General features: G+C 36.2%; 1 protein-coding gene across 1 annotated transcript in view; it reads left to right on the top strand.

Annotated features, from left to right (window-relative positions):
* The window catches only part of LOC131436094 (facilitated trehalose transporter Tret1-2 homolog), a 38,963-nt gene extending 16,123 nt beyond the window's left edge, over positions 1-22,840 (top strand). The window contains exons 3-4 of the mRNA XM_058604579.1: positions 20,638-21,774; positions 21,833-22,840. Coding sequence (XP_058460562.1) covers positions 20,638-21,774; positions 21,833-22,017 — 1,322 coding nt within the window. The 3' untranslated portion in view covers positions 22,018-22,840. The remainder of the gene's footprint in view (positions 1-20,637; positions 21,775-21,832) is intronic.
* Positions 22,841-25,650: the final 2,810 nt, after the last annotated feature.

Consider the following 25,650-nt stretch of genomic DNA (forward strand, 5'->3'; position numbering starts at 1 on the left):
AAGTCTCGCTGACACACAAAATCACCTGTGAACTTCAAGGTTAAGAGTTTTGTGTATGCTTGTTTCATGAATGAATCATCTCGGAAGTGAGTGATAATGAAGTGAACTTTTTCTTATCATAATTTTCTCAACACTGGATATTATCATGGATATTTACTATCAATTCCGAAATTCGATAAATCATTCAATATAGTTCTAACCATGACCAATTTCGAGCTTTCCAGGGACATCCCTTTTTTTCAGATCGTTTATTTGATATGGCACATAGCTTTAGCTTAGAGGTACCAAAGTCTGTATTGTATTTTTTCGTACAATATAATTACAATTATTATTAAACATATATACATACACATACAAGGTTGGTGGGAGAGTTAAAGAGTGGGAAATACAATTATGTTTAAACTATAGAAAATTTAAGGTTAGTGTTAAAAAAGGGAGCCGAATTACTGGTGGTTACTCCAGGTTAGTATGGAAAAAACAAATAGTTACATACACACTTAAACAATATACAATAACACAAAACAGATAATAATAATGTAATAACTTCAAAGTCTTCGTGTAATCTTCGTTTCATTTTGGCTCAAAATTTCCGAAGTGTGGTTACCAAAAACCAATCAGTACGTCACCATATGGTATTTTGGGGAAAGGTGAACTGTAAAGGATGTAAATAAAGAGAAGCAGTAACTAGATTGATAAAGCAATAGTTTTCAGAAAAATGTAAATCGAATACATATAAGTGCAATCGCGACTTGCTAGTACATCTCGCACCGGCACACTTGGTGGCCTACCTCGGGCCCAAAGGGAGTCTCTTAACTGTAATCTTGCGAAACGATTCAGGGCACATGACCACACAATATGCTCGATGTCGTGGTAACCATTGCCACAAGCGCAGATACCATTCTCAGCGAGGCCAATTCGCCAGAGATGCGTACCCAACTCGGAGTGATTAGACATAAGTCGGGACATCACACGAATGAAATCGCGACCCACTTGCATCCCCTCAAACCAAGGTTTCGACGATACTTTTGGTATAATAGAGTATAGCCAACGTCCTAGGTCTCCATCGCTCCATGAAGCTTGCCAACTTTCGAGTGTCTTCTGACGAGAAATGCTGAAAAATTCGTTGAAGCAGATTGGTCTTTCGTAAATATCACCTTCTAATGCGCCCACTTTAGCCAATGAGTCTGCCTTTTCATTGCCCGGAATAGAGCAATGCGAAGGGACCCAGACTAACGATATTAAATAAGACCGTTCAGATAAAGCTTTCAAATGTTCCCGTATTTTCCCCAGGGACATCCCTTGACTTGAGGATTCTTTTTAGAGGTACCTAAATATATCTATAAAATATTTCAAATGAACTCGTTTTTAATTTTCCACACAACGCTTTATCTATTCGATTTAAATCGTTTCGTAAATAGTCAACAAACAAAATTGTGTTTCAGTGGTATGAAAATGACTTTCCATATAGTTGTACAGTCCTACGGGATCTTTTGAGTGATAACTTTATTTTTAATTCATACAGTGAAAATCGATCTAATCGTTATGTTCAAGACTGGATATATTTTTGATTTGACCTGTAATACCCTTTTTTCGATTGTATATTAAATTATCAAGTCAACCTTGACGACTTTACTAGTTCCACGACTATAGTTGATTTTACCGTGTAACGGTATAGCGAGCGAGAGAGAGAGAGTGTGTGTGTGTGTGAGAGAGAAAGATACTATGTTTAACTTACAAAGGGAAACTAGTCGCCCGAGGACATACCGTCGTAGCTCACGTGCGTCAGCGTTTTTAGTTGGAAGAATTTTCTTTCGGCGCGTGGTCTCCACGTGGTTGGAAATAAATAATTCCGATTGAGTGTACCGTTACGGAAACCCCTTCGGAGAAATGTTTTGATTTAGATCAATAAAATAATAGTGTCTACGAGGTTAAATATGAAGAGGTAATGCGTTTCGTGTTTGAAAGCTGTAATTTTTCGGTTCATATTTTAACTGTCTACACTGTCTTCTAGTCTATGTACAACGTTTCATCCTTATCCATTCATTACATATCGACTGGATAATAAGATTTTTTAACAAAATGATGCTACTGACTATACAGTCATTGAATCAAGTTCATATACGAAAAATTTATTCATTTTTTAAAAATAATGATGAGTTGTTCATATGCATTGATTTTTTTTTTGATTTGACGAACTAGAGGCCAGCTCATTTATCAAATAAATACAACAATGGTCTGGTATCTACTAGCAAATAAACACTACGCCCGGTGCAAATGATTGCTTCACAAACATTTATTATAATCTGCGAATCTGCTGCGGTCCTCCAAATAGCACAACACCAAGATAACCGCCGAGAAGCAGGTTGCCACAGCCCGAACAAAGCCGTCGTTAATTTGTGCGTTTTATAACCCTTGTTCGTCCGATAACGACAGAAATCATCCACCGATCCCATTCGCGAGCCACGATCACCGCTCGCAAATTACGTGCATTATCGTAAATTGATGTCCGAATACTCTAATCGTTTGCCAACCAACAATCGATGTATCGGACGGAGGGAGTCTAGCTTTTATCGATTGGTGGTGTTGTTGTTTGCCCATTTTTGTCAGTTTTGAATTTATGCGTTTTTTGAAAGGTCGATTACGGCGCCGGCTTCAAGCTCGCGAGTGTCTTATCGTTGGTGCCGTATTCTGCGAAGGTGGCTTCATATCGGCATGATGTCACGTTGCAATCTTGTTTTGCTGGTCAGCGTCAGGGCTACTTACGGGGGTGGAGTGGATCAACAAACACTAAAACAGCTGTTGGTTAGACAGAACCATCGCGACACTCGGGCAGTGTTATCTGTTTGAACGACTGCTGAATCGTTTCGGTCGTTCGACTGGGACCGAATGCCGCCCAATGATCCATTTTTTTGTTGGTAGATTGGCGCTGAGTAACCTATCTTCGTTATCGTGGGTTGCTTCTATTTGTGATGTTAGGAAGAGACGCTTCGGAGTGTTGATCACTCAAAGCGGTTTTCACAGAATAAATATATTTCCTTTTACTCGACGAACTTCTTCGAGCTGTACTTAATAATATCGAAATTTAGTAACGAATCTTGAAAGACTTCATCTAAGTGAAGCACCTCTTTCTCATTCAAGGAAATATTTTTCGAAATCGAAATCTCCAGAGTAGATGAAGTAGTGTAATGGAAGCTGTGTTTTAAGGCCATCGTCGAAGTACCATGCGCGCGAGTGGTTTTAGGAAATTTTCGATGGAACTTTTGAAAAATTTGTCAAAACCGAAAACATACAGACCTTTGAAAAGCTTTTATCTATCTGCAAGACACAATCGGAGGATTTTCCGAGTCTTATCAAAAAAAGCTCTGAAAAAAATGAGTTATTTTTTGTGTACTTTCACAATTATTTGAAAAAAATAATTCGATAGCATGAAATTCGAAAATTCGAAATTCGTTGTTTTTCTATGAAAAGCGTGAAAAGGTTTTCCAAAAAATGTGTCCGAATGTAATCTTTGTAGCCATCATAAGGTTTATTTGAAAAAAAATTATATCATCGCATAATTTTTACTAATTTGTGAAAGATCACAAAAACACTCATTTTTCAGAGCTATTTTTGATAAGACTCGGAAATTCCTCCGAATTTTTCAGCCATTTTTGCCCTGCAGATAGATAAAAGCTTTTCAATGGTTTTTGATGTTGGCAAATTTTCTAAAATTGAACATTTAGGGGTTTTTTGTTTTGTGCAAAAAAACACATATTTTGTTTCAACTTTCTTTGTGTTTCGCCTTCGGCTCGTCAGTGCTTAAAGCAGTTCATGTAGAACTGCCATCTCCGCCTAGCAGTCCAACTTGAACCGCTAAGCAGACGCAAAGTCCACACTACTTATGTGACCCTTTAAGGATATAACACTAGGTGCCATATCCAGGCCCGTACCCAGGATTTCGTTTCGAGAGGGGCCCACAAATAAGAAATAATGCGTCTAAGTGATGATTCTTGTGCCTTTAGTATATTTTGTTTTATTTTTTATTGAAGAGTGAGTGCAAGTATGTACCATTTTAAGTAAATATGTACTCACATATTTCGGATTGGACAATGAGAGATTTAAGCAAAAATTTCTATATGTCAAAGGGAAGGGATCGATTTTTACATTTCTTCTAGTCCTAGTCCCATAGTTCGGATTCGACTTCTAGTTCCGGGAAAGCTGAGTGATGAGTATTAAAACCTTCAATTTCAATGGTGTGTTCTTATAAACCACGATGTAAGAAGGAACAAATATTTCGAAACTATTCAGTAAGCTCTTCTAGTTTTGCCAAATTTGTTGGTTATTTGTCGAACAGATGGTCAAGCTGATTTTAACAAATTTATATTCAAATGAAGTGCCTTATAATCCCACGTGATCCTATTTAATTTCATCGAATCAACTTCCGTGTCTGGATCAGAGATGCCTGCAGATTTGTTTGTAAATCAGCAGATTTATAAAATTAGCTATAGACATGTTTCAGTTGCAGACTTTTTTGTAGACTTTTGAAAATCACGTTTTTAGAAGACGTTTCTAAAATTTTACCGATTTTTTAAATTGCAGCGATCTTTTTTTTGTTCGCTATACCAATTCCGTGCTTCATTCTTCGAAGAAAATATGGAGTTCGCGGACTTTTTTTCGAGTTCAAATTTTTAATATATTTGAAATTTTATAGGGTGATGAATATAAAATTTAAATTCCTAATTGGGAGTGATGATGTAATGAAAGAACAATTTTCTTAGTAGCATCCAAAACTCCACAACCGGAACTCACATAAATTTCTCAGAGCCCACACCGATTTTCAATCGCTCCAATAATTCACACTTATACTTATATTACCGAAATCGGTAATGTCCTGTTCTCTGGCGTATAATAATGGAGTAAGTCAACAGTAACCAACCGACACCATCATCATCAGCATAGGCGAACATGCTTCTGAATTGTGCTCGCGTTCATCTTTCTTATCCTGAGTATGCAAGTGCAACATCCAGCGGCAGGACATTTTTTTCATTCGCAGAATCTTGCTAAAACTATGATATGTTTGCTCAGTACTAATCTTCATGGCACTTTCTGATCATCCAGTACCATTTCCTTTAATTTTGACATTGATTGTAATCACTGTGAAACCCGACTCTTATTCTTATCTTCTAATTAGCACATCTTGTTAGTTGATAACCAAAAAACTCATTTTTGTTCCTGATTCCGAAAATAAAAGTTGAAAATTCCAAAATGGAAATTACTTTATTTCGATTTCGGGAGGGGCCTGGGCCCCTTCGGCCCCCCCCTCTGGGTACGTGCCTGGCCATATCCTATCTGACGTCTCGGGCGTAAACGAATGACGACTGGCTACTGCTCGCCGCAGAGTTTGAACATTTAGGGGTTTTTTGTTTTGTGCAAAAAAGCACATATTTTGTTTCAACTTTCTTTGCGTTTCGCCTTCGGCTCGTCAGTGCTTAAAGCAGTTCAAGTAGAACTGCCATCTGCGTCTGTTTAGCGGTTCAAGTTGGACTGCTAGGCGGAGATGGCAGTTCTACTTGAACTGCTTTAAGCACTGACGAGCCGAAGGCGAAACGCAAAGATGTTTTCTAAAATTTCCTAAAACCACCCGCGCGCATGGTACCTGGACGAAGGCCTTAAATTATGTATTTTCATTTGAAACACCTGTTGACGTTTAATTCACATGAATGCTTGTAGTAAACAATTTGGTCGTGTTGAAAAAGTATGGTCTAAAACCGACCTATCCATGGTTCCGTTTTGACTCCCTATTAAAAGAAACCAAAGTAGTAACCGCTTTAAATTCATTCTTGTTGTTGAGACACAGTAATTGTGAATAATTTTATATTCATAGCAGAGGTGGAAATAAGCTCATTTTGCGCACGAAAATGTGAATTAAGATTTCCGATAGTGAATAAAAAAACCGAACAGCGAGAATTAAAAAATTGGAGCTTGAGCGACCACCCCTGGTTGCTACTCCGTTACTGATCGGGATTAGCTGAAATTGTACAGGGAATTTCTAGATGATCCGACCTGAGACTGGTAAATCATCCTTCAATGTACATCTTCTGGTAATCCCAGAATTCATTGATCAGTACCGGCGCCGGCCAGGCCCGAACGTAGATCGTCTAAGGAATGGTAAGGGATGTTAGTCCAACACTTGTTGTTACTAGAGGCCGTATATACTACTGCGCACTCCACAAGTGTCACGAGAGTAGTATATTTGTAAGTAAAAATTTAAGTATTGGTATTATTCACGCGCGACTCAGTATGTTCCGGTTTCAAGATGCTCGGATGCACCACTAATCTCACTGACTTCCCGAGTGAACGTTTCAACAATATTCTATATTGAAGTCCCGGAAAGTCTTGATTCACAGCTCTTATTCGAGTAAACTGAAGAAAGATTTGAAATACTATCGCGTAACGACTAAAAACTTACCTATTTTTAATAAATGAAATTACGTGTTACAAAATAAACGAGTGAATAGGATTTAGACAAAATAGTTGATTCATTGCATTGACATATTCTAAACAGTTGTTAAAAAAATCATTATTTATTATTCTTTATTATTTCCGCTTTATTTTTGCCTTTCTCTATAGAAAGGTATTAGAATTGCTGGAAAAACCGACTTTCGAACGGAGTCTCGGAGACCCATAGTGTTATATACCATTCGACTCAGTTCGTCGAGATCGGAAAATGTGTGTGTGTGTGTATGTGTGTGTGTATGTGTGTGCACTTTTAGAAGATATTTGAACGCGCTCAATTTTCTCAGAGATGGCTAAACCGATTTGAACAAACTTGGGCTCGTTTGAAAGCTACTGTCGGGCCATTGATCAAGTTCGAAGATCAAATGGCTGTGACTTTTGGTTTCGAAGATATGATTGTATAAGTGACGTAACCGACAAAAAGCGTTGTATTTGAACGCGCTCAATTTTCTCAGAGATGGTTGATCCGATTTTAACAAACTTGGGCTCGTTTGAAAGCTACTGTCGGAACATTGATCAAGTTCGAAGATCAAATGGTTGTGACTTTTGGTTCCAGATATATGATTGTATAAGTGACGTAACCGACAAAACACGATGATTTTTACCGCTCTTATATATATAAGGGTGCCAAAATTTTGGGATCACCTCTATTTTCGTTAAGTTCTAGTGCTCAAAAGTTTAAGTCCCAAAAAGTCCACTTTTAAAAAAAAATTTTTTTTCGAGATGACACTAAATCTCGACGTTTAATGCAATTCTAAGCCTTTTGGAATCAAAAATTTTTTTTCGATTTCGAAAATTTCATGTACTCCCCCCTATGGTGATTTTTCAAGATATATGAAAATTCCACTAAGTGGACTAAGAAGGCTTTTTTTAGATTAGCATCACTGATTACAAAAAAGAGAAAGGCATTATCACACCACTAGGTGGATTAAGAAGGGTTTTTTATTACTTATTAAAATTATTAATTGGTTATATTGGTTGATCTGGGCAGCCGGCTATCGAGAAAAATATCAATTTATTGCTTGAAATATTAATATCAAGTGATTTTTTACTACGTGTTCAATATATCGATATATGTTATCTCTGTTATTAACTTTGTAATATCAACAGATTTGCGCAATATTTTTAGATTATTAATTTTTTTATCATTCAATTCATAATCCTGACAGACAATCAATAACATGGGAGAAGAAAACATTCCAAATAAACCTTTTTTTCGAAGACGAAAATTGACAGGTTGAATGAAGAGATAATTTAGTAAAATAGAGTAATCAGAAGTGAAACATTGAAAATATCTGATAACTGAAAGGAAAAAGAAACTCCTGCAACTGTCGCCTTTTACGACATGGAACCAGGAACCCAGTGGATCTATTCTTGGTTCATTTTTTCCGCCGGATTCCACACGGCATCTAGGCTGGTACTGTCCGGAGAGAGCTAATAGGTACTATCAATCTCGTAGTGGACTCCAGCCCCTCGAACAGCGAGAATTAAAAAATTGGGTAACAAAACTAAAATTGTGAATAATTTTTAAATTTTGGGAATTGTCTTTTTATTCTCATTCTCAGAAGACAACCTTACGCAGGCGAAGAGCTTTAGCGGCTCTCACAAAAACTCGTTCGCGCTTATATGTACCGCGGCAGAGATGAACGTACGTTCTCAGCCTGTGCTAATCAACTCTCCGATAACTCCCAGATCACGATATAACATTTATACAATTTTTTAGGAATATTAAACCCTACATTTTTTCGCAGTTGTATTTTCTGAGACTTGTTTAATTACTTTTCTTGGCTGTGGACTTGTTTAAATACAATTGTGCCAATAAATGGGTTTTCCAAGTAGTGATTATAGCGACAAAGATTTCGTTTTACTTCCAGCTGTTTGATGCTGATGATGACGCTCATGAACTATTTAGATTAAATCCAATATTATGCAATTGAACATGAATTTGATTTATATAAGTTACAGGAGCGCAGCGTTTGAATGCACTCCAGTTACTTCTGATATTCAAACTAAATAGAGTAATATTAATCAACTGCAGAGCACGCTTTGTGATTGGACATGTTTTTCTTATCATTATAAATATTATTCATCGCAGCATGTATGTTAATATTATTAGCTGTTTTGCCTTTCTCTATAGAAAGGTATTAGAATTGCTGGAAAAACTGGACTTTCGAACGGAGCCTCGGAGACCCATAGTGTTATATACCATTCGACTCAGCTCGACGAGATCGGAAAATGTCTGTGTGTGTGTGTATGTGTGTGTGTATGTGTGTGTGTATGTGTGTGTGTGTGTATGTGTGTATGTGTGTGCACTTTTCGAAGATATTTGAACGCGCTCAATTTTCTCAGAGATGGCTCAACCGATTTTAACAAACTTGGGCTCGTTTGAAAGCTACTATCGGGGCATTGATCAAGTTCGAAGATAAAATGGCTGTGACTTTTGGTTCCGGAGATATGATTGTATAAGTGACGTAACCGACAAAAAGCGTTGTATTTGAACGCGCTCAATTTTCTCAGAGATGGCTGAACCGATTTGAACAAACTTGGACTCGTTTGAAAGCTACTGGCGGGCCATTGATCAAGTTCGAAGATAAAATGGCTGTGACTTTTGGTTCCGGAGATATGATTGTATAAGTGACGTAACCGACAAAAAGCGTTGTATTTGAACGCGCTCAATTTTCTCAGAGATGGCTGATCCGATTTTAACAAACTTGGGCTCGTTTGAAAGCTACTGTCGGGCCGTTGATCAAGTTCGAAGATCAAATGGTTGTGACTTTTGGTTCCAGATATATGATGGTATAAGTGACGTAACCGACAAAACACGTTGATTTTTACCGCTCTTGTATATATAAGGGTGCCAAAATTTTGGGATCAACTCTATTTTCGTAAAGTTCTAGTGCTCAAAAGTTTATGCACCTCGAAAAAAGCCTTCATGCAAAATTTGACCTAAATCGGACATGCTTAAGGGGTGCTGCCCGGTGGTAAAGGTTTGACAATTATCGATCTTGAAAAAGCACCATAGGGGGGAGTACATGAAATTTCCAAAATCGAAAATTTTTTTTGATGCACAAAACTTCCATTTTATGCTCTACGATCTCGAGTTGGGCAAAAAAAAGTTAAAATGTTCATCTAGTGCTGGGCCCGACGGGATTTCATCTGTGATGATAAGTAATTGTTCTAATAGCTTGTTGATTCCGCTATCTAACATTTTCAATTGCTCTTTGCGTTCTGGAATTTTTCCTGAAATACGGAAGAAATCCTATGTGTTTTTAGTTTACAAAAGTTTCCAACTACCGTGGAATTGCTGCTTTGTGCGCTATATCGAAGCTGTATGGAATTACAGTTCTGGACTCTATAACACATAGTTGCTCTGACTACATATCTGAGACTCAATTTGAATTGGCTTCGATAATATCTAATTGGTCACGAAATGATAGTGAAAATAGGAGACTGTACAACCTCACCATTTGCTGTTACCTATGAAGTTCTTCAAAGAAGTCACCTTGGACCGTTTATATTTTTATTGTATCTCAACGATCGAAATTGTTCGATCAAGTGTATGAAACTATCGTTCATCGATGACTTTCAAATATTTCATATAAACAAATCTGCGGCTGACTCAGAGTTTCTACAAGAATAGTTGGATAATTTAACGAATTGGTGTAACATCAACAAAATGATTTTAAATTCGTCATCGTCATCTCTTTTAATCGCAAAAAGTCTGTATTCAAGTTCGACTATTAAGGACTTGGGTGTTCTTCTGTTAAATTAAAAAGTTAAATTTTAAGGAGCATATTGAGTTTACTATTTCCATAGCCTCAAAGCTATTAGGATATATTTTCCGTGTTACTAAAGAATTCTCTGATGTACATTGCTTGAAGACTCTGTATTGCACTTTAGTTCACTCAACTCTCGAATATACTACTGTTATCTGATCACTTTATTGCCAAAACGATATCCAACGCATTGAAGCGATTCTACGCAAATATGTTCGAGTCGCTCTCCGACGTCTTCCATGGAGATGTCCTTTAAACTTACCGAGTTACCATGACCGCTGCAAACTGATTGGTCTCGATTAGTTATCTGTCCGTCGTGATGTTTGTAAGGCTAGTTTTGTGGTAGACCTACTTCAGACGCGAGCTATTGCAATTGTTACAATTCGACATTTGACGACGTAATCTTCGATCCAATTGTTTTTTTTCGGATTTCCTATGTTGGAACTAGTTATGAATATAACTAGCCCATTTCTAGCATGTGCAGCATTTTTAACAAATGTTTCAATTCTTTCGACTTTTATTTATCACGTGATGTTATCAAGAAATGGCACTAGATTTAGGAAAATGGGTCATTTGGATGATTGTAATCTGTTGATGTAAAAGATGAGGAGGTTTTATGCCTGTTGGAGAGCAAGTTTGCCAGAAACTAATTTCAGTGCCCTTTTCCCTGCTCCAAACAAAAGAATAAAAGATGAGGAGGAAAAGGAAGACATTCAGAGTAAAATCCGTCAACAGGAGAGAGCGCTGTATCAGGAAACAAAAGCTTAACAGCTAAGAGCAAGAAGATGTTGAAGCAAAAAATTTTCTTCGCTGAAATCTGTGTAACTTCTTTCAAAATCACAATTGTAAGCAATTTCATTTTTACTGTAACATTTTCCGCACATCAGAGAGTATAAATTAACTACGGACATCGAAAAAGATGGAGAATTAAAATGAAATCGTTTTCATGGTGTTTCTCAAAGTGATTTGATTTTGAAATTTTTCGTAACAATGAAAGCTTTGTATGAAAACACCGCTGTTCAGTTATGTTGTCCGTAATTTGAGTCGACATTCATTGTGAGTTCCGGCTGCACCTACTGATTCCCCCTGGAATCGAATTTCACATAAGTTTACCGAGTGTACACGCCAAGATCCATCTCAGTTTAACATAAATGCAAATCCCGTAGGTCATAGCAATTCAAGGCACTTTTTAGTCCCACAGATCATCATACAGAATTATTTGAATTTTCTCCATTTCTTACCAAATGCAAATGGGTTCTTAAACATGGTAGTTGAAAAAAGTTTGCGGTGTCCCTAACAGATTTATTTACGACGGGCAACGCTCAAACGCAATGCGAAAATGAAAGTATAGATGTGGAACACATATTTATACTAGGTGTCGTTTCGAATAGACGATAAAATCTTTAAATCTGTCTTTATATGGAGCTGGGGTGCAAAGTATCGAAAATAAAAGTCTGTATTTTTCGAAAATTAAGACTGACGTAACCTGGTGCCCTATAAAGAGGTAAACTTTAATTTCACTTTAGCAACTAAATTGCACTCTTGCGCAATTGGAAACTACCATGCGTTCTTTGAATTTTAATGTAGTAGGTGCTGATGGATGCTAACATCCACCAAGCGATCATCTTAATCATATTAGACTATTAAAATAATTATAGGGATGTGTACAACAAACGACCGATCGCGATAACAAAAGGAAATGCCGTAATTGAAACATTAACGAAATTATATTAATAGTAGCGGGCACGATTCTAGGTTCTAGATACAAGGAATAATATTCTTTACAGAATTTTTACAAATTTTACAAATATAACTTTAGTGTAAATGTTTATTATATTGGATAGCGCCTACGTAATTCTAAAGAACTATTTCTAATATTTCCTATACTTTCGTCATGTGTTTGATATTGAACTTATAATTATTAAATGTTTTATATATCCTATCTTTGACCTGTTAATATCGTGTTATTCGTATTCGCGTCAATCCGATTATGTCTTTGATAATACCCACCCAAATTTATTTTTTGGTTTTTAGATTACTCAAATATTATCACGCATACGGTACGTCGAATCTTGTCTAAGGAGAGTGAATATTCTGAAAAATCTATACACTACGAAAGTTTACAATGGGGCGTCAGTGTCAAATTGCGGTCTACGTGGTTTATGAACGGTCCCTAAGCCGTTACATACAGAGGAAGCGTGATTGAAATGTGAAAGTTAAATTCTTCTTGTGCCGCAGGAATGAAGAAAATCATTCAGCAAATCGGCGAAGTGTTCAAGCCAATGTCAGCGAACACGCATCGACTAAGTGTACGTAGAATGTTTATTTCCATCAATCACCCCGATACAAAGAGTGCCGGTAGTGTATAATATGCAATAAAAATAAAACAATACATTTTAAGTGCAGTAATTTTTTTCAATTTTATACCAGTCGAAGTTGCCGTACGATGTAATGCTTTGTTGATCAGCAGAAGATAGAAGATAGAAGACAGATAGAGGCTGAATCGACATTGTTAACCGATTCAGAACTTTTCACGAAGGAACTGACTCAAATTTTTCTCTTTAGTGTTGCGGTTTGATATGCAAATTTTCGAAGCAAAAATTACAGGGTTGTGTACGAGACACGACCGATCACAATGACATTAAAAATGCAGTTTTGAAACCTTCTCATCAACAGCTTTAAATTTGGAAAATAGGCAAATAAACACTAACGCTACCAATATCTCATCGTTAACTGCGTTCAAGAAGTATTTATAATAATATTCTTTTTTTTTTGTGAACTTCGGCTTTCGTTCGTAAATATAGATTTCTCTTCAAGACCAGCGCAATTACAACCTAATCTAATGTTCATCTAGAAATAATAGAAAATTACGGTAATTAAGTAAAGCGTTTTCTGCAACCCATATGGTAACCACCGGAACTAGAACTATTTGCTGGGCCGCACGTATATTTTTAAAACATTAGATTGACTAGTGACAATTCAAAAAATATAATTCACTAGTGTTCAGTTTCAGTTTTCCTCAACTCATCCAACAATCCCCCCTCCCCCGCTCTCGTGCAATTCGTTGTTTGCTTATCCTAACAACCCAATCGCTAACCGGTGAAGCGAATTGCAATGCAGTGAGTACCCACACAGACGAACACATATTTAACATACAATGCCGCACTGCACACATAATAAATGTAGCAAATCCATCAACAAATCACCGAGATACAAGCACTTCAAATTAGGTTCAAAAATTTACCGACGAAAGCTCTGAATTGGCTTCCAGTTCCCGTAGAATCAACAGATTCAATATACGAGGTCTGTTCAAAAAGTACCCGGAATTCTCATTTTTCTAAAAAAATATTTATTTATTCGTTTACATCTATATGGTCCCCTTCAAAGTAATCCCCCCTAGATATAATACACTTATCCCAGCGTTTTTTCCAGTCTTCAAAACACCCCTGATAGTCACTTTTTGTAATGTTCTGTAGCACTCTCAGCGATTCTGCCTTTATCTCTTCAATCGATGAAAAACGCTGTCCTTCCATAAGTCTCTTCAACTTTGGGAACAGGAAAAAATCACACGGAGCGATATCTGGTGAATAAGGAGGTTGGGGCATGATTAAAGTCTTGTTTTTAGCCAAAAAATTCAGCAGTTTTGGAACGAATTTTGCTGCCACTCGTTTCATGCCCAAAACATTTGAAAAAATATGATGGCATGAGCCAACTGATATGCCAACATGCCAGCAACTTCTCTAATAGTGATTCGGCGATCATCCATAATCATTTTTTCCACTTTTCCCACATTTTCATCGATTATTGACGTCTTGGGTCGACCGGAGCGTTCGTCGTCTTCAACGTCTTCGCGGCCATCTTGGAAACGCTTATACCACTCGTAAACACTTGTTTTTTTCATAGCAGACTCACCGTAGGCTCTCTGTAACATTTCGGTTACACTTTATTTCATTTGTCACGCAAAACTTAATACAAATTATTTGACTCTTCAATTCTTCCATTGTTCAAACTAACAAAAATCGCCGAGCTCAAAAAAACACGTCTACACCAGCCGCTACAAGACAGAATGTAAACAATGAATACAGCTGAAAATTTCACCATACATTAGGGACATACATATGTACCAACACAATAAAAAAAATTTTTTGACCACCGGACTCTCCAGACGCGCGCAATTAAAAAATTCCGGGAACTTTTTGAACAGACCTCGTACTCATGCGAACACGAAGTGCAGCAGATGGAATAAAATGACATCCGCACACCCCGAAAAGCAAGCGTCCAGTGAGTGACACGCTATCTGCTTCTTTTACGACCAGCGATGCCAGATAGTAGTAGTGTCATTTCCGTATATTGATATCGGAAGCTCTCGCGGTGGAAAGCTTTTGTTTTGTTCGCCAGACAAAACTAGTTCCTGTAGTTCTCCGTTGAGAAATTCAAATTTCCGATCCAATTTCCCTAGGTTTTGTTTGCGGATCCGTAGATCTGGCATCGCTGTTTGCGGCTGGCTGCCGATAAAAGTTAAAATTGCGATACTTAAAGTAACGATACTTTTTCTTGCATGACGTAAATACTCCCTATACCGAACGAAGTCGATCTGCTACTATATAAGACAGATGGTGCAGACCAACTATTGAAACCGGCGGCCGTGCACGAACAATCATTAGGATGACATCATTTGCCCTGCTGTTAATGGGTAATGAAAACATAGGTCGATTTTGACCAATTTTCCAATAGCTATTGAAATATTGAAACGACGTTGCCAAACATGTTTAAGCTAAATGCTTCCGAATCGATAGGTAGTTAGAATACATAAATCCATTTACAGAACACTGAGTTATTAGCGTTCAAAATTATGACAGAAAAAGACTATGCGGCTATTCTGAAAACATTTAATTGACATCCGGGCCCGTATAATGCAGAGTAAGGCATTTTTAATGCCAAACAAATTCTTATTATTACTTGGGAATGTGTCTATCTAGCAGCAAAGCAAAAGCTATGAGTTCTCGCAAAAATACAAAAGATGCTGTCGTTTTTTTTTTTGTCGGCAAATTTGTAAACTTCTTTAGGATTTCGAGTTGGTATTTCATTGACAACTAACCACCCCTACCTACATTATGTGCCAGGCCTGAGTTAGTAAGTTTTTGGAATTTATTCATCTTCAGGATTTAATTGGTTATGATGACGGCATTTTGGGATTTGTGTGCGAAATTAGATTAGAGGAATAATACTGGAGTTCTATTTAATCGGATTGCCTTCCGAGAAGTCATCATATCATGAACGGTTTTCAATAGGAAGAAAGATTCTAATTTCGACAGTTTTCAATTTCATCACAAATATCTGTCACAATTGTTTTGTCTTGTTTTGCTACGGCAGGACGATTGTCGGTTGCCTATGGCTTGGCTGGGAAGCCATATCTCACGCTTGATGTGTTGAAAAAGTGATGTGTGCTTCAGTAGCTCACAATCAGTACTTTGAACCAACCACGCGGTTCATCCGTGTTGTTGTCTTTGCACGATAAAGTCAACATAGTGGATAGATCATTTTATCGCGAACAGCGTAGCCCCGAGTGGAATAATAACCAGACCAGACCATGGGACTTTATTGTAGACACGGTGTCGGGCCTATTTTTGTCAAGTTTGTTTTTTTTTGCTACTACATTTTTGTCATCGCGTTACCTTAAATAGTACTTTGTTGCACTGTATTGGAATACAATAATATTCGATTGCATTTACCAAAAGGTTATGTCATACCTGTAGTGTAATTTCACATTTATTTCACAGCAGTAAAATGCGCTAGTTTGTCTGAATTATGAAATGAAACATATTTTTCCGTTACATAAATAACACGAGGATCAATAAGTCCAGGGACTGACTAAGAAAAACTTTTTTTGGCTTCGGTTCATCATCGGTTCAATATCCTTGAAGTGTTACATAAATTGTGTAAACATTGCGTCTGTTTAGAGGCTTAAATTGAACTACTAGGTGAACATGGCAATTAAATTTGAACTGCTAAAGCACTCATGAGCCGCAGGCGAAACGTGAAGAGAACGAAACGAAATATGTGCTTTTTACACAAACCGCGGTTACCTTGCAACCAAAAACCCCTAAATGTTGACTTTTTTTTGTTAAAACTCAACTTTATTCATCAACATAGTCTCCAATACACTTCTTGTAGAACGATTTATCCTTTGTCTTGAAATAGGTGTTTGTTTCAGAAATGACATTCTCGTTGGAGTTGCATCTTCTTCCTTGGAGCATTTTTTGAAGTTTACAAATAGGTAGTAGTCGCTGAGGGCAATGTACGGTGAATATGGTCGGTGAGGCTGCAATTCGAAATCCATTTAATGTAATTTCTCCCATATTATTCTTCTTCATTTGGAGTCGGCCAATATAACATTCGATCACTTAAACCACTGTAAGTCGTAGACCAAACATCAGAATATCATGTAATTGCGTGAAAACACTTGCGACTGAAATGTCCACTTTTGCGGAAACAGTGAACGTTTTCTCACCTACAGATGAGCAGTATGAAACTTCAAACTTCGACATTGATATCAATTATACGCTGAATGAACACAAACATATTTTAAGTTTGGGCCAAAATGACGCCTGGAGCTAAATTTTTTTTCACACTTTGCAGTGAAAAAATCAAGGAATACTCATTTCGAAAATAGAAATGTGTAATCAATAAATGAAAAGTTGTATTTATTTGGAAAATCCGAAAACCTTTCAAATTAATTTTTAATTTTAATTTCACCCAAAAACATATTATCGAGCCGCTGAATTTACTGAATGTTCGGTAGTTGTTTGACAGGTCAACAAAATTTCCATTACCGCACGCTCAGCTGTTGAAAATTCGATAAAATATTACCGAATTCTGTGAAATTATCTAAAAGTGTGTAGTAAATAAAAAGTGTCAGTTTAACCAATCAAACTCAGCAAAAAAAATTATTTGTTTTGCGATCGCAGGCTGCTACGCCAGCACAGTTCCCATAATCTAAAAATATATTATTATTTAAATTTTTTGTCTTTCTCATATGGAAAGGCTATGCAATCGCCGTGAAAACCTATTTTACCATCGAGTCCCGGAGGCCTAGTGTCATAAATCGTTCGGCTGAATTCTTCGAGATCATGAAATGCCTCTCTCTCTCTCTCTCTATCCCTCTCTCTCTCTCTCTCTCTCTCTCTCTCTCTATATATATATATATATATATATATATATATATATATATATATATATATATATATATATATATATATATATATATATATATATATATATATATATATATATATATATATATATATATATATATATATATATATATCTGTGTGTGTGTGTGTGTGACATAATTTCACTCAATTTGTTCAGAGATGGCTGAACCAATTTTTCACTAACTTAGACTCAGATGAAAGGTCTTATGGCCTTATACAATTTTCCTGAATTTCATTTGGATCCGACTTCCGGTTCCGGAATTACAAGGAAATATGTGCGAATTTATTAAAAAATGTGCAATCAATTTTCTCGGAAATTTCTTAGCCGATTTTCACAAACTAAGAAGCAAATAAAAGGTTTTAAAATTCTTAAAAAAGTCCCAGAAAAGTTGATCCATATCCGACTTCCGGTTCCGCTGTTACAGTGCGATTAGTGAAAATGTTCAATTTTATGAGCATTTTTTCAAAGCTCTCATTGTCTTTAAATATGCTGTGCAATTTCATCCTGATCCGACTTCCGGTTCCGAAATTATAGGGCGATGAGTATCAAAACATTCAAATCACCATTCAAAATGACGATGTAAAACTGGTACGCGACGGTACGACCGGTTTTACTCCGTTCGCAGCGTGCTTTGTTCAATCTCGTATAGCGTGCAGGGTTGCCACATTTTGATTTTCAGGTATATTTGTAAATCTTTTTTTCAATTTGTGCCTATTTGTTAGTATTATCACAAAATCATGATAATAATTCTTAATAAGTACACTTATTGCACTTCTCATTTTAAAAGTTTATGCAATCTCTTGAAAAATTGACTAGTTAGAATTGGCCCAGAGGGCTAAGTGTTCTATATCATTCGACACAGTTCATCAAGCTGAGCAATGTATGTGTCTGTGCGAGTATGTGTCAAATGATATCACTCACAAAATAAAAACTCTCACAGTCCTAAAGGTTGCTATTGAATTTCATCATGCTTTCATAGAGTAAAGTGTGTTTAAAATTGCACACCATCATTTAGAGCGACGATGCAAAAAAGGGATAAAATTCTTCTAGATTTGGCTAAAAACTTATATAATTTGTGGGCTATATTAGTTACTTACCAAACGAACCGACTTCGGCTATACTGGTTCCAAGTAATGGAAATAGTGGTCAAAACTCTAGAACGAGATTCACTCAATTTTCTCAGCGATGATTTGATCGATTTCCACAAACTTAGGCTCATATAAAAGTTCTTATAGTCTCATAGGCTGCTGTTTAATTTCATCCAGGTCCGACTTTCAGTTCTAGAGCTATAGAGCCAATTGTATTCAATCATTTAGTGCGACGATGCAAAATAAAGTAAAATTCTTATTAACTTGACATAACTTTTTACAAATTGAAAATGTTATGTTATTTTAAACCAAAAGAAAGTTTCTTATTTTATTCAAGATAGAAAAAAACAATCTTGACAGAATCTTCCAGTGAAATTTTTGGAAATATAAGTAGGGGAAAGTGTTCGGTTACCGGTACCCTTTTCTTTTAAGCTTATAACTTCTGACTAAGTGCACATTATGCGGACATATATACATCAATGGAGAGCTAAAGTCCCTAGCTAACAAATTAATAAGAATCCAAGTTGATTCAATAGGTTGAAAAAACTTTATTATCAATTTAGTAAAGTGATAATTTTTTGGCCATTTCAAAAAAGGTATTCGGTTACCGGCACCCCAAGAAATTTCGCTAAAATGGAAAAAAATATAATTATTGACGGCAATTATAGAAAAAAAACGAAATTTATTGTTTTCGGAGGCGTTTTGGACAAAAGTCTTCATTGTCTGATGGTGACTTCGCCTTGGCTCCTTCGGTCAATGATCTGGATGGTGGCACCTTTGGTGTTGATTGGGCTGGTCTTCCACCGGATTCGTGGGATTGAATACGTTGCTGCAGTCGAATTAATTGGCTTCTTATCCACTATGCAACGTTTAATGGCATTACACAGTGCATTAAAGTTCATTTTCCTTGACTTGGACGATTTGTTTGTCCGTAAAAGTCCGTGGGATTCCGATCAAATGTCGTTTATTCGAGCAATTCTGAATTTTTTCTACCGAGAGTAGATTAAACCAATCCATTTGAAAATCATATTGAATTCTAACTTCAACTTTAAATTGATTTGGAATAACGTGCAAAGTTAGTGATCGAAAAAAATATTTATAAATGTGGAATTCGTCAAAATACTTTTCATTTTTTAAGAAAAGAAAAAAGTTTGTTTGGGCAGCGATTTACATAACCTATGAATTGAAATAGTTTAGTTTGAAATTTCGAACTTAAAGGGTCTCAGGTAAAACTCAACTGCAGTCTAAGGGCCTAAGGCACTCTTCATGAGATCCCCAGATCACAACAACTGCAAAATTGCAATTGTTGTTTCATGCATTGCTAAGCTAGCAGCGTAGTAAATAAAAAGTGGCAGTTTAACCAATCAAATTCAATAGAACAACGCCGTGTAATGCACAGTTCCCACAATCTAAAAAATATCATTATTTTCAATTTTTTTAAGTTTTTAATTCGCGAAGCTCGGTTTTTTGATTCACAATCAGATATCTTGTTTCACGGTTTCGTGCCAAAATGGGTTTATTTCTAACTCTGACATACACATCAACTCGACGAACATAATTTTCCTGTATGAGAAAAACAAGATAGACGCGAATCGAGCTGTGATAATTCCTTATAGTGAGGGAGCGACAACCTCATTGTATTAAGCATCTACTTCAAGAATATATAGTCGGTAACAAGACAATCAATTGTGAAAAGATTCTTCATTTATTACTGCTACTTTTCAACTAGTAGTTTGATTTGTTTATTCCAGAACGATTTTATAGCCGATTTCAGAAACCCGGCAACAATGTTTCAATCTTGAGGAAATGTTATAGAATAGCAGAGTTTCTTTCGTTCGGCACATCAGCGATGATATGGCATTTTGGTGCGAAAAATGCAAATGTAAATAGCATTCACTTTATGAACGGTTAGGTGGCATTAATGTACTTATGAGTCGAAGACGAAACCTGAAAAAAATAATATGGAGTGAATATGGGTTGACATTAAAGTATAATAAAACCTACATTTAGTGATTTTCGGTCATTAACATATCAGACTAACAATTTACCTTTCCTATTTTTAGCCTCACTGTCGGCCATCGGAACCCCGATCGGATGTTTGCTGAGCGGTTACATGATGGATCAGTTTGGACGCAAGAAAGCCCTACTGATGACTGAAATCCCGCTAATTATTGGATGGATCATGATCTCCTGTGCCACGAGTGTAGAAATGATCTACGCTGGCCGTGTTCTGACGGGTTTCGGTTCCGGCATGGTTGGTGCTCCAGCTCGTGTGTACACTTCAGAAGTGACGCAACCTCACCTGAGGGGGATGCTGTGCGCATTGGCTTCGACCGGTATCAGCTTAGGGGTGCTATTTCAGTACACCCTCGGTGCTTTTACGACGTGGAAAATTCTTTCGGCTATTTCGGCTGGTGTTCCGGTTTTTGCCTTCATCCTCATGTTGTTTATGCCGGAAACTCCAAATTATCTGGTAACCAAGAACAAACCCGAAAAAGCGTTAAAGAGTCTGGCAATGCTTCGAGGTTCGACCTACAATTTGGAACGGGAGGTTAATCAATTGCAAACTTTTGCACAGAAAAGTAACCAGAAGAAAAAGCTGACACCGAAGGAGACACTTCAAGCACTGCTACATCCGTCCTGTATGAAACCGTTCGCAATATTGACAATCTACTTCATGATGTACCAGTTCAGTGGTGTGAACACAATCACATTCTACGCTGTGGAGATCTTTCGCGATTCGGGTACTACCATGGACAAATACACCTGTACGATTATGCTGGGCATTGTTCGGTTCGTGTTCACAATCATCGCAGCCATCCTACTGAGAAGGTGCGGTAGACGACCGCTGACTTTTATATCCGGCATTGGATGTGGATTCACAATGATCGGCTTGGGTACATATTTGTATTTCAAAAAGACTTGGGAATCGGCTGATCCACCGATCGCACCAACGGCCACATGGTTTCCAGTAGCATGTATTTTCGTTTTCACCATCACTTGCACGCTTGGCTTTCTGGTAGTTCCGTGGGTGATGATCGGTGAACTGTACCCCATGAAAGTCCGAGGAATCGTAGGAGGATTCACCACCTGTATGGCACATACGTTTGTGTTCATCGTGGTCAAAACTTACCCGTTCCTCTCGCATTTGCTTGAGAGGCATGGTGCCTTCATTCTATACGGATGCATTTCGTTTTTGGGTAAGTATTTCGGTAATGGTTTGTGGATTTGCTAGATAACAAAAGATTTCTTCTGTAGGCACTGTTTTCTTCTACCTCTGTTTGCCGGAAACGAAGGGCAAAAGTCTACAGGAAATTGAAGACTACTTTTCCGGACGCATCAAATCATTACAGAAATCAAAGCAGTTGGAAGCCGAAGCGCAGATGAACAACAACTCCAAACCACAGCTACTATCCGTTGAAAAGAACAAGTTACTTCCTTGAGGAGGCTTAATTAAGATCAAAAGTGCCATACGAAGCGTATATTGCTTGCGAACCGGAAGTATTTTTAGACGGAAAGTGATATTCTCCGCCCTTCTCCTTTCCACTGTACTGAAACCCAAAATGCCAATCATCCGACGCTGCTGCTGAAATGACACAGGCACAGCAATCCAGTGCAAATTCTTATCCTTTCTTTCCCCCAACACTATCACAATAAGGACCTACGGAACGGAGAGAATGTTATGTTTTAGTATGATAGTCTACATAAGATTACACGATAAGTAATTTCTCATTATAGTATTATTAACGATGCTGGCCGCCGTATGACTGTAAATCATTTTGAGACATGTTTGAATGTTGTATGATACCAATAGGTGTTTTTGAAACTCGTTCGGTAAATAGATGACGCATAATTTTTTATAAAACTTCTTTTGTGCATGAATGCTCAATGAGTCGAGATGAATGGATTCCAACTGAAAAGGAACAATTTGGAAAGGGCCCAACTATAAGCGTAAGTCACTCAGGTAACATATGGAAGTGCTTTTAAAATACAAACTCATACAAAGTGCTACTTTGCGAGAAGTTCTGTCCTCCACAGAAACAGTGGAACAGAACGCAAAGGAAAGAATGGAATCTGATGCCATATATAAATTGAATTGTAAAGAAGGAGCCCAATTTTATTATAGAATATTTTGTGATAGCGGTTTTCACTTATACGGAGTAGACTACCGACCTGCTGAGTTACAATGACTACGGAACAGAAATCAATTTGTTATAAGTAGGTACTTAATAAAAATAATTAGAAATATGAAAAAATTATTACATAGCTGCATGTTCGAAAAATTTTTTGAAGGCAATCCGAATATTCATTTTTTTAAATCGCAGATTGCGATTGGGTAGTTAGCGTAGTTAGCATGGTTATTTTTGACAGATCGATGGTTATTTTCCAACACTGAAAATCTTGCAAATATTAATTCTTTAGTTAAAATTATTTCCAGTGGAAAATAAACCCAAATAATTTTTCGTCCGTCAAATTTTGAATTTTGGGCCGCAGTTTTAGTTAAATTTAACTAGTCGACACAAAATAATTACTCAAGTGTCAGATTTCAACCAAAAGTTAAAATTACCGGGAAATGGTTCACAGCCTAAGAAACACTTTTCACGAAAATGTGTTGAATTCGCGCTTAGCAGCGGAGATGAAAGCGGACCCGATATAAAAACCAGATTTGAAACTGACTCGAATTACAGTTCAGCTTCATCTTCATTTGAGCCCAAACGTTTTTCAAGGTCACGTTTTTGCACATGTTTTTCACTCAACATCGGTTTTTGCAATGTACTTTCAATCTTCAAATTATTTGCGATCAAATGTCTGCAAATACTTTCTTTTTACCTTTATATATATATATATATATATATATATATATATATATATATATATATATATATATATATATATATATATATATATATATATATATATATATATATATATATATATATATATATATATATATATATATATATATATATATACATATATATATATATATATATATATATATATATATATATATATATATATATATATATATATATATATATATATATATATATATATATATATATATATATATATATATATATATATATATATATATATATATATATATATATATATATATATATATATATATACAGTGTTGGTGATTGCTGAAAATTTGACAGAAGCTGCTCGATTTTTATCTATATTGTATACAACATTTTCAATCCGGTAGAAGATGCTACAAGAATTCGAGTCTCTCAATGCATGAACCTCGAGAGAATTTTTCTACATTTCTTCGCTCCACTTCATATTCTGAATATTTCATGGCCCTTAAAAAAATTACAGTCTGATAGTGATCGTTGCTGAGTGGAATTTCCCAAGAGAGAATCGCAAGTTCACAATTATCGCAGAAAATCGAATCGATGATTCGACTTGATGATTCTCATACTAGGTTGCAATATTTAAAAACCCTTGTGTGGAGCATTCACAGATATTTTCATTGACACAACTTATACAAAGGTTATAAGCACATAGTTTGAATAAGCGGCAATAGTAAAATGATTCTATCGCAATTATCCACTGCCCATACAGAATCGGATCGCGAAACGAGAATAAGCGACCGTTTGTTGCTTCAGAGAGAATCCCCACAGCAGCGTGCTAGCCGTTGATTCTCAGACGGTTCACCGAGAGAAATTCGCTCTCGCACTAGTGTCTATTCTATGTAAAATGTACCATGCCGGTTTTTTTGTTGTTGCGATGATTTCCGATTCTCTTTGATGGCACCGATTTAATCGTGGAAGAGTTGCGAGTGAGCATTCTTTGATACGATAAAAGCCATCCTTGTATATATATATATATATATATATATATATATATATATATATATATATATATATATATATATATATATATATATATATATATATATATATATATATATATATATATATATATATATATATATATATATATATATATATATATATATATATATATATATATATATATATATATATATATATATATATATATATATATATATATATATATATATATATATATATATATATATATATATATATATATATATATATATATATATATATATATATATATATATATATATATATATATATATATATATAGGTATAGAATTCGCTCAAACTTTAGAAAAATTTTCCGACACCCGGAGGACCGAATGTCATATATCAATCGATTCAGCTCAATGAACTGAACAAATGTCCGTGTGTGTATGTGTGTGTGTCTGTATGTGTGTTGTCACCTAGGAGGTCGAGATCTCAGAGATGGCGATTTTGATCAAACTAGTCAAATGAAAGGTCTCCCCGTCACCCAAAACGCTATTCAATGGTTTTGAGATCGGATGTTTACTTTTTCAGTTATACGTAGATTTATGTCAAAATCTCCAGTTTTTTGACAGTATCTGTCACACTTGACCTCGAAAACAGAATATGTTTCTATACTTAGATTCCACACGGTAATAGCTACCAACAAGCCATAGATTGTTAAAATCCGTCCATTTTCAACGGAGATATCGACATTTTTGTGTAAGCGACGCTTCCCCTTATTCCAGCAGTAGGAGTTTCGAGCGCTGTATGACAAAGCAATGCTTGGGAGCAACGTGAATCACGATTTTTTATACTGTTACATACAATTGTTTCTAAGTACCAAAAAGACTGTGTACAGCATCCTTTTTCATGACAATTTGCCTCGGACCGATTTTAGCACGGTTCGTTTTTGGCAACATCATCGTTCGAATATGGCATTTTCGAGTTGAAAGTAATTACATGATTATATTGATTTAAACTACTTACAACAATAAATGCAGGAAGAACATAACTTCCATATACCACACGACACAGTTCGCCGAGATCAGCAAATGCATGTGTGACAAATAATTTCACTCAATTTTTTATTGGTAAACCTTTTTTGGTCAATTTTTAAGCACCTTCGCGTAAATGTAATGTCGGATTCCCCAAAAACAGACCACAAACTTTATCACTTTTTTATCTTTTTTTCGACAATACACCGACAGAGCCGCGTTTTGGAAAGTCGTCGACATTTTTCACCTCTTT

Source organism: Malaya genurostris, chromosome 3 (assembly GCF_030247185.1).
Source record: "Malaya genurostris strain Urasoe2022 chromosome 3, Malgen_1.1, whole genome shotgun sequence".
NCBI lineage: Eukaryota > Metazoa > Arthropoda > Insecta > Diptera > Culicidae > Malaya > Malaya genurostris.